Source organism: Setaria italica, chromosome V (genome assembly GCF_000263155.2).
Source record: "Setaria italica strain Yugu1 chromosome V, Setaria_italica_v2.0, whole genome shotgun sequence".
NCBI classification, from domain to species: Eukaryota; Viridiplantae; Streptophyta; class Magnoliopsida; order Poales; family Poaceae; genus Setaria; species Setaria italica.
In genome coordinates, this window is record NC_028454.1 from 42,339,761 (window position 1) to 42,353,664 (window position 13,904).

A 13,904-nucleotide genomic window follows, 5' to 3' on the forward strand; every position below is an offset into this window, starting at 1 on the left:
TTTATTTCTGTGAGCAATACTTTTACATATTATAAACATAATTAAATTATTATATATTACTTAACAAATTATTTGATCTTAACATTAATGTTAAATATTACACATCTATTAAACTAGCTAGCTCGAACTTTGCTAAGGAACCAAGACAAATTAGATTTGTAGCTCGTTAACCTTAATGAGCCGAGCCGAGCTACCTCATTATCAAATGAGCTACATCGAGCCGAGCCTTTGACGAGCTGAGCTCGCTCGTCAGCCACCCCTAGTCGTTATCCATGCGCCCGACGGGTTGATCCGAAAGGATCCTGTGCGGGCCCACGGAGTCAGTTCGGCGGTTGTTCCATAGACCACGGCGGGTCGCGCAAGCGGGTTGGTTCCATAGCGCAGCCAGAATAGGGCGCTGTTCGGTTGCGGTCATCGAGCGGGAGAAATCAGATTCAATCTCAGAGACTCGCGCGTGGCAGATCACTTTGTCGAGATTCGTCGTCTCAAGTTCAATCTCCTTTTACTACTATGCTTTTTGTGGTGTGTGTATCTGTCTCTATCATGCTGTTCAATCTCCGTTCTACGCATGTCGTTATCGTGTAGGAGTAAGTACTGAGTAATTTCCCTCGAAAAAAAAAAGAGTACTGAGTAATTGACTCGTTGTCGTTGTCCAAAAATGAAGAGCACATGAACCAAAATTGTATCATTCTTATGAATGAAATTGGACCTTCGTGGGTTACAGAGTTGCCTTGGGCTATACATGCAAGGAAATATGGGCCAGATTAGAGGTTCTTTTATCATCTAACAGAAAAGGAGCATATGGGCTCATCTTTTTAGTAGTGCTATTTGCGGCCTGATGGCCCATAAAATATCACCGTTCAAATCATATGATTCCATTCAAGAATACCTGGAGTCATTAAACAATGCAGCGGTACTTGGGCGTGGTCTCTTAATTTGCGAATATATTTGGGCGTGATTACTTTGTGACCGTTCCGTCTCATTCACTTCGTGTAATTATTAATTTTGACGCTGATACGCAGTACTACGTGTAGAAAACAGAAGTCGACGCTGATACCCTGTTCAAATGTTTCATGTTACCGAAGGCTCAATATCGTGTGATGATGCATGCCAGCACATGACATTAAAATCTCCAGGAAAGCAATGCCTTCATCCTCCAGAAAAGCAATGTCTTCATCCTCCAGAAAATTTCGGTCACCAAACTCAGGAATCCAAATCCCCGAACGAAATGTAATCCAGCTAATTCGTAGGTCATCTCTGCTCTATTAACACGAGTATCCACGGAATCTCCAGTTCATTTCATTTCATCAAAAGGAGTTTTTTTTTTCCAAAAAGGTTAGTACAATCAAACAAGAATCTGACAAATGCTAACAAACTAACAAACACGTTATGTCCCGGAAAGAACATGGAGAATTATGCATCGTTGGAGCTTCCATCTCTTGGTAAAGTACTTTGCAACCAAAATCAAAGGAAAACTATGAGCAGGATCACAGTATTACCCCGTCATCATCCAAAACTAATCAACAAACAAAGACCGCTTGGCTATCATCATACATGAAAGAAACGAAAAGCATCTTCCTCTTCTTGATTTTGGTTTCCTCTTTCCTTTTACACCTGTCTCCATCCCAGCCGTACTCACCTGATTATTCCAGAGAGAGAGAGAGAGAGAAAAGAAGAGGGTCTTCTCCTAGCTGCTTGCCTGCTTGTTGCTAGCCTGCTACTGAGTGTGAGGTGGCGTCGGGTACCCTGAGTTGGCCCAGTGGATCAGCGAGCTCGCCCAGTTCCAGTCCTCCGCCGCCGCCGCAGACGACTCGCTCTGTTGCGTGTCGTGCGGTGAGGAGTAGTAGTATCCGGGAGCAGAGGAAGTAGAGGACGGCACGGTGGCGACAGAAACAGAGGAGGGCGGGAACGAGTAGTACGAGCCCAAGAAGCCACTCGTGTTGCCGCCGCCGCCGCCGCCGCCGTAGGGGTTGCTCGGGGCACCTCCGCCACCACCGTAGGGATTGCTCATGCCACCCCCGCCGCCGGCGTAGAACGGAAGGAGGGTGCCTTGGTTGCGGGCGGCCCCCTGCAGAAGCATCTGGTACCGCAGGTAGTCCACGCCCTGGGCGGCGCCGGGGTGGTAGCCGGCCGGGGAGGTCGATGCCGCCCCCGCGCCGGCGATGGGCTCGGACGCCGGCGCCGCCGGCGCCGCCGGCGTCGTGGACGCTGGGTGGAGGCGCGCGTCCTCGGGGAAGTTGAGCTTGGCGCGGCTGCCGCGGAAGCGGAGCGCGGCCTCGTCGTAGGCGCGCGCCGCGGCCTCGGCGGTCTCGAACGTGCCGAGCCACACGCGCGCCGCCTTGTGCGGGTCCCGGATCTCCGCCGCCCACTTGCCCCACGGCCGCTGCCGCACCCCGCGGTACCGGCGGCGCGGCGTCTCGGGCCCCTCATGGCCGGACAGCGCCGCCGCCGCCGCGTGCGAGCGCGAGTGGTGCTCCTGCTCCATGGCCGCCGCGCTCGTCTGGGTGTCCGAGCCCTGCTCCGACCCTGCGCGATATATATACACGAGGGTGAGGTGGTGACGAGGTGGTGAGGTGTACTGGGCAGTAGGCACAGGGCAAAAGCAAAAGCGGGAGGGTGATCAAAGTGGACTAGCGCAATCGGCCTTGAACACTTGCCGAGTACATCTTTTGCATGTGCATGCGACGTCGCACTACATGAGAATATGGCGTTGCAAAGTTGCAACTGCGAGAGCATGTACAGGGCGCCGATCGATCGATCTCTGTCGCCGCCGACGTGCAGGGATATATTCTTGGAATGGAGTAGTAGTAGAAAGCAGTAGAAAAAGGCAGCACTTGAAAACGGCACAGAAAAGTTGCTGGTAGTAGTACGTGACACGGTGACAGCGCACAGTCCTGGCATTTCTACAGCTTTCGTTTGTTTCTTCAAGAAAGGAATTACGCCCTATGTAGTGTATCCTTGTTGGCACCATAACCAATTTTTTTTTGCATATATACATATATATATAGAAACAAAAAGGAGAAGAAGCGTGCGTGTATCTTAGCTTCGAAGTTTACGCGTTACGCAAGAAGGTCACGCGCACGTACAGTAGCGATACCAGCGCACGGCCAAGGGACCCGCATGGAAACGGCTGGCTGCCTGGCCGGGCTAGCTGTACGCCTCTCTATCCCTTGTAGCGTTGCGGATGGTGCAGTGAATTTGCAAAGGGGAAGGTGGTTGTCCATTCAGGGTGGTGAAAGGAACACCTGTGCGAGGGCGAGGAGTGGTGCCGTTGGTTCGTTTCATTCCTGATGTCAGAGAGGCGCTACGGATAGACCACAGAGACATGGCGGTGACTAGACGACTAGTGGATGCATGCCCTGCCCTACTCACTAGCGGTATGGTTCCGTCGAAGGTTTTGTTTGGTACGCTGGACATGTCACGCGCACGTACGACGCGACGCTGCTGCCTGGCTGCACAAGCTGTATAGCAGCTGCCTTCCGGCAGCTGCAGAGCACAGCCACTACCGAACGGCCTCATTGTATACGCTGTGAATGTGTCTCCCACACGACGCCTTCCTTTTCTTGCTTTTTTTATTTAGATATCAATTATAAGGACTAAACATGAACTAGTTATAAAACTAATTGCATACGCCGTGGCTAATTTGCGAGACAAATCTATTAAGCGTAATTAATCCAGGATTAGCAGTAGCATCCCATAGACAAATCATGGACTAATTAGACTTAATAGATTTATCTCGCGAATTAGCCTTCATTTATACAATTGATTTTGTAATTAACTTATATTTAATTTCTAATTAGTATCTAAACATTCGACGTGACAGGAGTCTGTCTCCAAACTCCAATCGGAGCCTTAGTTCTAGCCTTTCTAGGTGGATTTAACAACACGGCTACGCATGGATGTTCCTGATTAGATAATTACATGCTCATTTCGCGGTGGGTGTGACTCTGATGATGAGAACAAAGGCATAGGATAGAAAGAGAGAGAGATATGATGCAATGAACAACAAAGGAGGCGACAAGTGAGTGGAAACGAATATGCTAAAACCGTTCATGATCATGGCTTTGTCTTTGTCTGCTTCTGTAAAGAGGATTCACAGAGAAGGCATATCATCTTCGATGCATGTAGCCATGTACTGATGTGCAGTAATGTGTAGTAGTTCTTTTGTCAGGAGGAGAAAGAAATGGCCTCTCGCACTCTGTGCAACCTTAGAATAGATCGCATATGCCTGCAACGTCTCGAGCAAAAACAAATAACATGGAAAAAAACAAGCATGCTAAACTTTGGGTGGTACTTGTAACAAAACAACAGTTCAAACTTCGAAAGCATGCAAAATTAAAGCTTGGCGGTAAGCAACGAGACAGCTGCAGAAGCGGGAGCTAGCGCGCACAAAAGCTTCTGGGAGGAAGCAAACGAGTTGGCCGGGTTGGTTAGTTAGTTACCTGCGAGCTCCGGCGATGGCGCGCCGTGGTAGCTCCCCACCTCGTGCGCGTAGCCGCCGTGCATTGCCTGCTGCTCCGGGGCGGCGCTCCCCCTCGGCGCGGTGCCGGCCCGCGCGGAAGACGACGCCGGCGCCTCGCCCCACGGGCCGGCGCCGCCCGCCACGACCTGGGTCAGCGCCGACACCATCGTTGACAGCTCCTGCGCCTGGTAGTACTCGGACATGACCGCCGCCCCGGGGCCGCCGGCCGCCATTGCCGCCATCCCCTCGTCGTCCTGCCCGCCGCCCGCTCTCTGCTTCGCCGGCCAGCCCCCGCCGCCGCCGTGCTGCGGTCCACGTTGGTCCGCCAGCTCGAAGCACATCAACGTCGTCGCCCGCGCATGCAAAACCGAACCAGCCTTCCCCTCCGGACCTCCCCAACCAACTACGCGAACAGGGCTGCAGGGTCGTCGCGACGTCGCGAGAGGGCAGCTGCGGCTATCAGATCGAAACCGTTCAACCCCCTCAGAATATTTCAGACCATGACGGATGACCCGTGGACATATATAGCAGCGGCGGCGTGCGAGCTAGTATGCTTACCGAGTTCATTTATTCTTTTTTTCTCTTATTAAAACAAAAAAATAAAAAAGAAGAAAGGCCCGTGCAAGCAACGTGACAGAATAGCCGTCTTGAAAAGTTCGGTTCAAACTGGGCGATGCAAAGCTGCAAACCAGAGGAGCTTCTGGCACCGTTTACTTTTCACTTCCAGAAATTTTCACGGCTCCACACCCGCCCCTGTTAATTACTACGTACCAAGTCGGCAGTACTGGATTACAAGTGGATAAGAGATGAAGAGGGCAGATGAGTTTTCGTGCTCGTGTTTGTGGTCGTGCTTAATTAGATTAGCTCATTAGCATCAGGTTTGCTCGCCAAAAAAGAAGATTATCATTAGATTAGCGCGTGAGTGCATGTGGATTATTACGCTGTGCCGACATGCCATGGAGGCCTCTGCCCTCTTGTGCTGGAGGGGGGAAGAGCGATCCGAATGGCTGGGACGGCTTGGCCATCTCTCTGTTCTGTGGTGCGTGGTTCACGCCCGCTGAGGTTGACGGGGTCAGCTTGGATCCTCCTGGTGGTGGCTGATGCGACATACTCCTACGTAGCGTAGCATAGGTGCTAGCGCTGCCGAGGTTAACCTTTCGCTTCGCCAACGAGGCCAAGAAAAAAACAGATCGCCCCCGCGTGGTCCGAAGGGCGACACTAGCGACACTGCAATCCCGCCGCCGGCCCTCCGCCTCCACCGCCGTTGGTCCCCCTACGACATGGATAATTTGGCGACATTGAGGCGGGAATGATGTTGTCGTCGTGGAATAATTTTCTCCAGTCCCTTCTCCATTTTGTCGTGGTTAGATCCAACCACGATGAAAGTCTTGTGAGAATAATTCTGCCCCTTGGGCTGATGTTGATCAGTCTTGGGTTAGGTAGATTGGGATCAGTCTCTCTTCTTCATCGGTGGTGGCAGAAAGAGGAAGAAGAAAGATACAAGAAGGAAGAAGAAGATTTTGCTCATCCAACCTACAGGGATGTTGGTCGTCGTTCTTTGAGCGCTTGTTCTCAATCTGCTTGCTGAGCGTATGCATGTGCGGTCTTCTGTATGAATCTTTTTGTAGGTTTGAGATTGAGATTTGGAACTACATGACGCATGAGTACAATGAACATGAAGATCAATACTTGTGTGTGACATGATGTTGTCCTCAGCTTTGATTTAATACAATTCTTCCTTTGATTAAAAAAAAAGTGCTAGCGCTGCCGGCGGCCCTCTTGATCTAGGGTCTGTTTGGCTCCAACGTGTTAAAGTTTAACACCCGTCACATCGGATGTTTGGATGCTAATTAGAAGTATTAAATATAGACTAATTACAAAACTAATTGCACAGTTGGAGTGTAATTCGCGAAACGAATCTATTAAGCCTAATTAGTCCATGATTTGACAATGTGGTGCTACAGTAACCATTTGCTAATGTTGGATTAATTAGGCTTAATGGAATCGTCTCGCGAATTAGCACAGGGTTCTGCAATTAATTTTATAATTAGCTTATGTTTAGTTCTTCTAATTATCATCCGAATATCCGATGTGACACTGTTAAAGTTTAGCACCTCGTATCCAAACACCCCCCTAGTTTGGCTTCCTCTTCCGTTCTCTTCTTCCGATTCTTTTTTTTTGAATTCATACTTTTCCAAAGCTTTAATTATTTGATCGTTTCTTGGGATAATTTTCCAGGGTATATAGGTATAGTGGCACGTAATGGCTCCTGCAACTTTTTCTTCAGGTTACGAGGAGAGGGTCGTGCGTGCGGATTGTTCGCCTAGTTTACCAGTGGTTGGAATGTTCGTTTTGGGATAGTGTACATGCATGATACGGAGTACACTCATTGGTCAGATAGTTACACGGTCAATGTTTAAAGAAAAAGCAAGTTGTTCTTGGCGTTGACTGTTTCTCAATCGTTAGGCTTAGGCCAGTGTCGGGGCATGTTTTCTTGAGTATTTTAATGGGTGGTGTAAAGTTCGCGAATGTTCTTTTCTTTTCCCTCCTCTTTAAAGGAAAGATATTCACCCGCCACGTGTTCCCAGTTGGAAAATTACGGTGGGAATTTATGGTTTTAATTAATGTTTTAATTTGCTTATTGGCATTCGACCAAAATTCTTCTTGCCCAAACAGGATCAGTATCCTTTCTCAATTAGTCGTGAAGCACGAAATGCTTATAGAATATACATAAGCATATGCCTTTTTCTATTGTTATTTTGCTAAGTTTATATGATATGTTTTGTAAATGGAAAGTTCGAGGCTCGAACCCAATGAAATGAGCACTACACACCGTCCGCTGCAAATTACAACTTGCCGCAGCATGCGCGTTCGCCGAAACCAACAGTTGGTACCACATGGACCACAACATAGGACATGCCATTTCAGACCACGTACGGCCTCGTGCCCCGCCGATGCGCAGAGAATCTAACGCCAGAAATCCACGTCCGGATCGCGACCCCGCTCATCACACCCCCTCCCCCGCGTGATCGCTGACAACCACGGCGCCGCGCTGCCGATGGAGTATGTACGAGTACTACCGCCTCCTGCCCTGCCGGGGTCACGGCAGCAACTTGGTGGCCGCTGGCCCCGACCGCATCGGCCGATGCACGGCCGGTTTCGTTGCGTGCCCCGGAGCCGTTGGTCGCGGATGACACGGAGCCCCCGTGTCCGTCAGTGAAGGGTTCGGTCCAGATCCCCCTCGGGCCCTGGCCGGCCCCGCGCTGCGAACGAGCGAGAAGTCGGCGGCCGGCCTTTGCGGTTCGTGCGTGCCCGTCCGTCGTGCGTTCCCCACTCCCCTCGCCGGGAATCATTGGCGTTGGCACGAGCCGAACCCGTGTTTCCGATGGGTTGGGGGTGGCCGTGCCGTGCTCCGGGCACCTGCGCCTCTGTGCGCGCGGCGTGAGGTTTGGGGCCCGAGCGAGTGCCCGCGTCGCATCAGTCAGTGTCGCTGGTATCTTCTGCACCACCACGCACGCACTTCCAGTTCACCGTGTGCCAGGCTTTTGTTGACAGAAATCAGATGCCCCGCCGTTCGCGTGCTCGGCGGACGGCGGCGATCAGGACTGGGAGATGGAGGGGAGTGTGACCGGGTCCGATCCGGTCGTGTTATTATTGGGATGTGATGGCGACGGGTGATTGGTAAAGTTTGGTAATCGTGGTGATCCCCTGTTCGGCTTAACTCTCACGAAGCCTTTTCCCCCTGCGACGCTTGACGCGGCCACTAGGAGGAGCCTAGGAGGTGGAAGTGGGTGTTCGTGTGGCTCCCGGACGCGCTCGATCCGGCGGCGGCGGCGGCCAACAGTTGTTGCGACGCGAATGACACGCCAGTGGCACAGTGCAGTGCTCGTCCCATCCTGCAAGTAGCCACAGGAGAAAACGCTGTGATCTTTCGAAGCGAGGCAGGGCCGAGTGCACTGAGTGCTGACAGATGTAACGTACCCCCTGGGCCTGCGTACGTGTTCCATGAGTTTCGTGCGTGTCAATCGGCCGTTCTGTGTGCTACAGGACCCCTACAACTGTGGCTACTGGGGTCTAGGAACCCTTTCTCGACGATGTGCGGACGTGCAGTTCCAGAGTTCCTGTTTGCGATCGGTATGGTGCATTGGAGGAGGCGAACACGACAAACAGGCCATAAAGGGCGACGATCCCATGGAAGATTTGATCTGGATCGATCTACCTCTCTACCCGTGGGTGAGGTACTGAGGGTGACATGGACATGACATGGACCAAGGACAGGGAAAGAGATCGAGGAATCAAAGCGGCTTTGGTTTACGCGCGCCTGCCAAATGCCATATCAGGGTTGGATCTGATCTCCCAATCATTGCACACAAGGACTAGTTCCGCGGAATAATGCAGAGTGCTCGCTTATCCGAAGATCAGAGCCGATCCAGCTGATGCGCGCCCGTCACATGCCATGGATCAGCTTAGCATCTACCGGTGAATTGCCCCCACAGGCCACAGGAATGAGGGCGCGCGCGTACGGGTTGGAGAAGATGGGTGGGAGTGTGTGCATCACTACTCGCTAGATTTGGCCTGGGTGGCTGGGTTGGATAAAGATAGCAAGTGAGGGGAGGGGCCGGGCGGCCGGCAGCTTTGTGAAGTTTAGTAGCTACTTTTGGACCGGTTCTTGGCGTTTCTCATGTGCGGGATCAGTCTCGGCTTGGGCCCGGCTCTCCAACGGCAGATCAGCCAATCTCCCACCACCAAACTGTAGCCATCAATCCTTATTTATCCCCCTTTTAATTGCTGCTTTTAATCGTTGCTCTTTCAGCTGATTTTCTGATTTCTTTTCCAGACCATACAATGCATGCATTTCTTTAAGAAGTTGCTTATTTTTACGCATATAGGTAGCCGTGAATCAAGAGATTAGTGACTAGTATAAGCTTTATTTCAAAGTGAAATGATGTTTCGTCTCTACCAGTGTGTGTGGACGGCTGCAAAGCACCGAGGAAGAACCTCAACAAAATTGTGTGGCATTAGAATCACTGAATGTGACACCCCACCTTATGCTTATCTAATTAAACTTAAACAGACGAGGAGGCTAAGGATTGATATCCAATCCAAGCAAGGACGAGGCACGCCGATGCAACAGTAGCATGGTCCCTACTCACCAATACGTGGAAAGATTCTCCTCCCTAATCTTTTCTTTTTCTGTCCTGCAAGGAGTACAGCTAATGGTCATTGGTCGGTGGTGACGTACGGTCAGCAGAAACCATTTCCAGACCGATACAATGCATATGCATGAATAGTACTCCTACAGGCTATTGGCATATACAAGTCTTATGTGAGGCGTTAATAGGGCCGTGTTTAGTTGGGGAATTTGGGAGGTGCCAAATTACTGTTACAGCACTGTAGCACACTGTAGCGTTTCGTTTGTATTTGTGAATTATTGTCCAAATATTGACTAATTAGGCTTAAAAGATTCGTCTCGCAAAGTACAACAAAACTGTGCAATTAGTTTTTAATTTCATCTACATTTAGTACTCCATGCATGTACCGCAAGTTTGATGTGATGGGGAATCTTCTTTTTGCATAGTGTCAAAGTTGGAAGTTGGGAGTAACTAGGACTTCAAGAGCGTGCGCGCGTGCTCCGACGTTTTGTGCTCGCTGGCATATCAAAGGTCACTGTCAAGCATAGATCTAGGACTGCTCTGCACAAGAAAAGCACATGGCAAAGGCCATGTTTAGTTACTCCCAACTCCCAACTTTGACACTATGCAAAAAGAAGATTCCCTATCACATCAAACTTGCGGTACATGCATGGAGTACTAAATGTAGATGAAATTAAAAACTAATTGCACAGTTTTGTTGTACTTTGCGAGACGAATCTTTTAAGCCTAATTAGTCAATATTTGAACAATAATTCACAAATACAAACGAAACGCTACAGTGTGCTACAGTGCTGTAACAGTAATTTGGCACCTCCCAAATTCCCCAACTAAACACGGCCAAAGTTGAAAAAAAAAAGAGCTTATGGAATGTCAGGATCCTGACATGGAAGACTAGGGCAATCATAGAGCCCTTCTGGTCAAACAATCATTATAGTTTACATATAAAGCCAACGACGGCATTGTCCAATGTTGTGACACTTCTGTATGTTTGGCCACATATTAGAATTCGACTCCTGTGAACCACTGTTAGGAGGTGTTTGGATCCTGGGCTAAATTTTAGCTCCTATCACATCGAATGTTTGGACACTAATTAAGAGTATTAAACATAGGCTAATTACAAAATTAATTTCACAACCCCTAGGCTAAATCGCGAGACGAATCTATTAAGCCTAATTAGTCCATGATTTGACAATATGGTGCTACAGTAAACATTCGCTAATGATGGATTAATTAGGCTTAATAGATTCGTCTCGCGATTTAGCCTAGAGGTTTTGCAATTAGTTTTGTAATTAGCTCATGTTTAGTCCTCCTAATTAGCATCCGAATATCCGATGTGACACGAACTAAACTTTAGCTTCAGGATCCAAACATCCGAATATTCGATGGTTTATTTATGTGGATTTTTATGTATAGCAATATGAGACTTGCAAGTTTGGACCTAGTTCATTGCTAATTCTTGGACCATGCTACTTTTATCGCATACTTGTTTTTGGTCCTTGGAGTCATATTGTATTTTGAAAGAAAACATGCATATTGGAGACTTTTAACTACTCCACCCAATGCCGGAGATAAGTCATATACAAAAGATATCAATATTGTCTCCAACATTATACTTTGATTAATAATATGTATAAAAGTATAATTCAAACTAAAAAAAATCGACTCAGGGCAAACCTAAATGGATTTAATTTCGGACCAGATGCATGGATTCAAATTGCAGGATAATTTCATAAATTTTGGTTTTTCAGTAGGTGAACTAAATATGCTTGGTATTTAAAAATCACAAAAAATTTAATTTACTGTGTTTATATAAAAACAATACGTCGTGTGCATCAAAACTTGCTAGTATTGTGGTGGTAACCGCCTTTGTAGATAACGTCCCCTCCCCTCAGTTGTGGCTTATCCACTTGGACTTCAGCTATATTACTTGAATGTTCTAAATTTATTTATTTTTTTAAAAATTATCAGATTTTTTAGAAGTAATTTGAAACAAATATTCTGTAACCAGTGAAGAGAATTTCAGCAATGGGAAAATGTTGATACGGAGCAGTTCCACAGTATAAATATAACTCCTAGTCAAACTCCCTTTACTTTTAACGTCAATATCTAAAATTATGTATGTACTTACATGACCAGGTTTATTATAAAAAAATACTTCCGTAGTATATAACTTTTATTTAACGTAATGTAGTTCTATTGATACTGCTTCAAAAATTGACTTAGAACAAGCCTACATCAACTTATATTATGATCAGAGGAAATAACAAATATTAGCTACCAAAGTTTTATTTGTAGACTTTATTCATGTAGAAAACATCATTCTTTTTTATGACTGTAGGGAGCAGCATGAGAATCTTATTGTTGACACTCACTATTGACACACTTTTACCCCTATTGATTACACCTAATAAACTGGTCATATTGACACACTTTTACCCCTATTGATTACACCTGGTCATTTTCACATATGCAACGTATTTTGGAGCATGTTGTATTTTTGCAGGAAATTGAGCCTAAAAGCATATTTCTGGATAAAACATTGAACGAGCGTCGAACCAGACGAAGATGAAGGTCAACGGGCCCAGGAAGGGGCTAGGCTGATTGGCCTAGAGGAGCCCAGACCGATTAGCCTGGCACTCTCTGGCACCCTTTGGTGCTCATCTTTGGCAAGCAACCCTCCAACATTGCTTAGAGGTTAAGTTTATGAAGATATGGTAAGGACCAGCTCGGGATCAAAGAGGGATCGGAGAAGATCAAGCGGAGATTTGAAAAATCATTGAAGATAAATCTCATCTCGGAGCTACCGACGTGCCAGGCCCACATGCAAGTGAAAAGAAAATTTCAAAGCACCTGAGAAGACTTGGAGACGAACTAGAATGCGAGGGGCCAAAAGGAAGGCCATGCCGATCGGCCTGGGGGTTTCCTTCGCCCCCTCGTCTTCCAATTTTTGCCACGCGCTCTCTAGACTATAAATACTCCAAAAAATCCACTGAGACCGATATCGAAGATAACGTACTCGACGTGAAGCAGCAGAGAAGTATAAGGAGCTTAAGGGACACCTCTCTGGAGAGCCAAGGGCCGTGCAGTTGTCAGAGGCTAGTGTAGGCGAACCTCTACCGGTGTGATCACCTTGCGAGGAAGATCACGCTGGAACGCTGGAATTCTGGAGCTAAAATTTATCAACATCAAGGTAGGATCCCGGTGGTGATCTTGTGATATACAATCATTCATGTTGAAGAAATAGATGTGATCATGTTCTTAGCGATCTAAGTATCTCCTTTGGTGATTATGCTTTATCAGATTTACTTGCTTTTCAATCTATGAATCGATGATTTCGCTAGGGTGTTCTTGTGATCATGGTGACCAGATTTGCATGCTTGGTCTACTGATGAGTATGACATATTCTTATGATCATGCCCTTAACCTGTTTGCGCTGATATAAGTGATCGTGACATGATCTTTCTTGTATAAGGTAGGGTGTTTTGGGATCCGAACTGGAGATGTAGATTTAAAGACGCTTTTTACTAAGATCATATCTATGTTGCTTTGCTATCCATGCTCATAATTACAATATATGTATAGTCTAGGTTGCTCTAGATTGGTTACCTTTGCTCTATCTATTATTTGTCTGTATATGCTTAGTAGATTGGATGTGAATCTCTTATAAACACAAAGTTAATACTAACAATGCTAGTTGAAATAGATCTTATGCTATAAGTTGCATGGATTGATAAACCTTGGGGGAATACTATGAAGGAAAAGTTACAGCTAATACGTACGCTTGTGGTTCACAAATCAGCATTAATGCTAGGAGCGAATGCAAATTGGCCAACCAACAATTCATTTCACTTGGCCCATCTTCAATTGATTGGTAGTTGCACACGTGGTTGGTAAGCAAAATAAACTATAGGGGTTCAATGCTTCGGCGATTAGTACACGTGTGTGCCCAGCAAAGACCACCTAAAATTCTAAATGGATAAGGAAAGGAAGTGAGATATTCTTCAGTAGTTGGTGTTTGAAGTCGCTCAACTGCTTGAAACGCACAAATATTATACACTAAGGGGGTGTTTGGGAGGGGGGTGCTAAAATTTAGCACCCCCATTTTAGTCCCTTTTAGGCACTCCTCTGCCCATACACCTATGGATCAATGGAGGGGGCTAAATTTTAGCCGCCCCCATGATCCAATAGCCCATAAGGAGGGTGCCGATAGGGGCTTACAAATGCTAAAAGAGCCCCCCCCTGCGTAAGATGACGCGCCGTGAAGCGACGCCCTATCCCCAGCGGGGTGT

General features: G+C 47.5%; 2 protein-coding genes across 2 annotated transcripts; both read right to left on the reverse strand.

Annotated features, from left to right (window-relative positions):
- Positions 1 to 1,277: 1,277 nt before the first annotated feature.
- On the reverse strand, positions 1,278 to 2,976 carry LOC101760174 (dehydration-responsive element-binding protein 1C). The gene has a single exon (XM_022826484.1). It carries the CDS (start codon positions 2,483 to 2,485, stop codon positions 1,718 to 1,720), a length of 768 nt encoding a protein of 255 aa, XP_022682219.1. The 5' UTR covers positions 2,486 to 2,976; the 3' UTR covers positions 1,278 to 1,717.
- Positions 2,977 to 3,738: 762 nt separating this feature from the next.
- Positions 3,739 to 4,945, reverse strand: LOC111257246. The gene has a single exon (XM_022826485.1). The coding sequence runs from the start codon at positions 4,801 to 4,803 to the stop codon at positions 4,435 to 4,437; it is 369 nt and encodes a 122-aa protein (XP_022682220.1). The 5' UTR covers positions 4,804 to 4,945; the 3' UTR covers positions 3,739 to 4,434.
- Between the last annotated feature and the right edge of the window lie 8,959 nt (positions 4,946 to 13,904).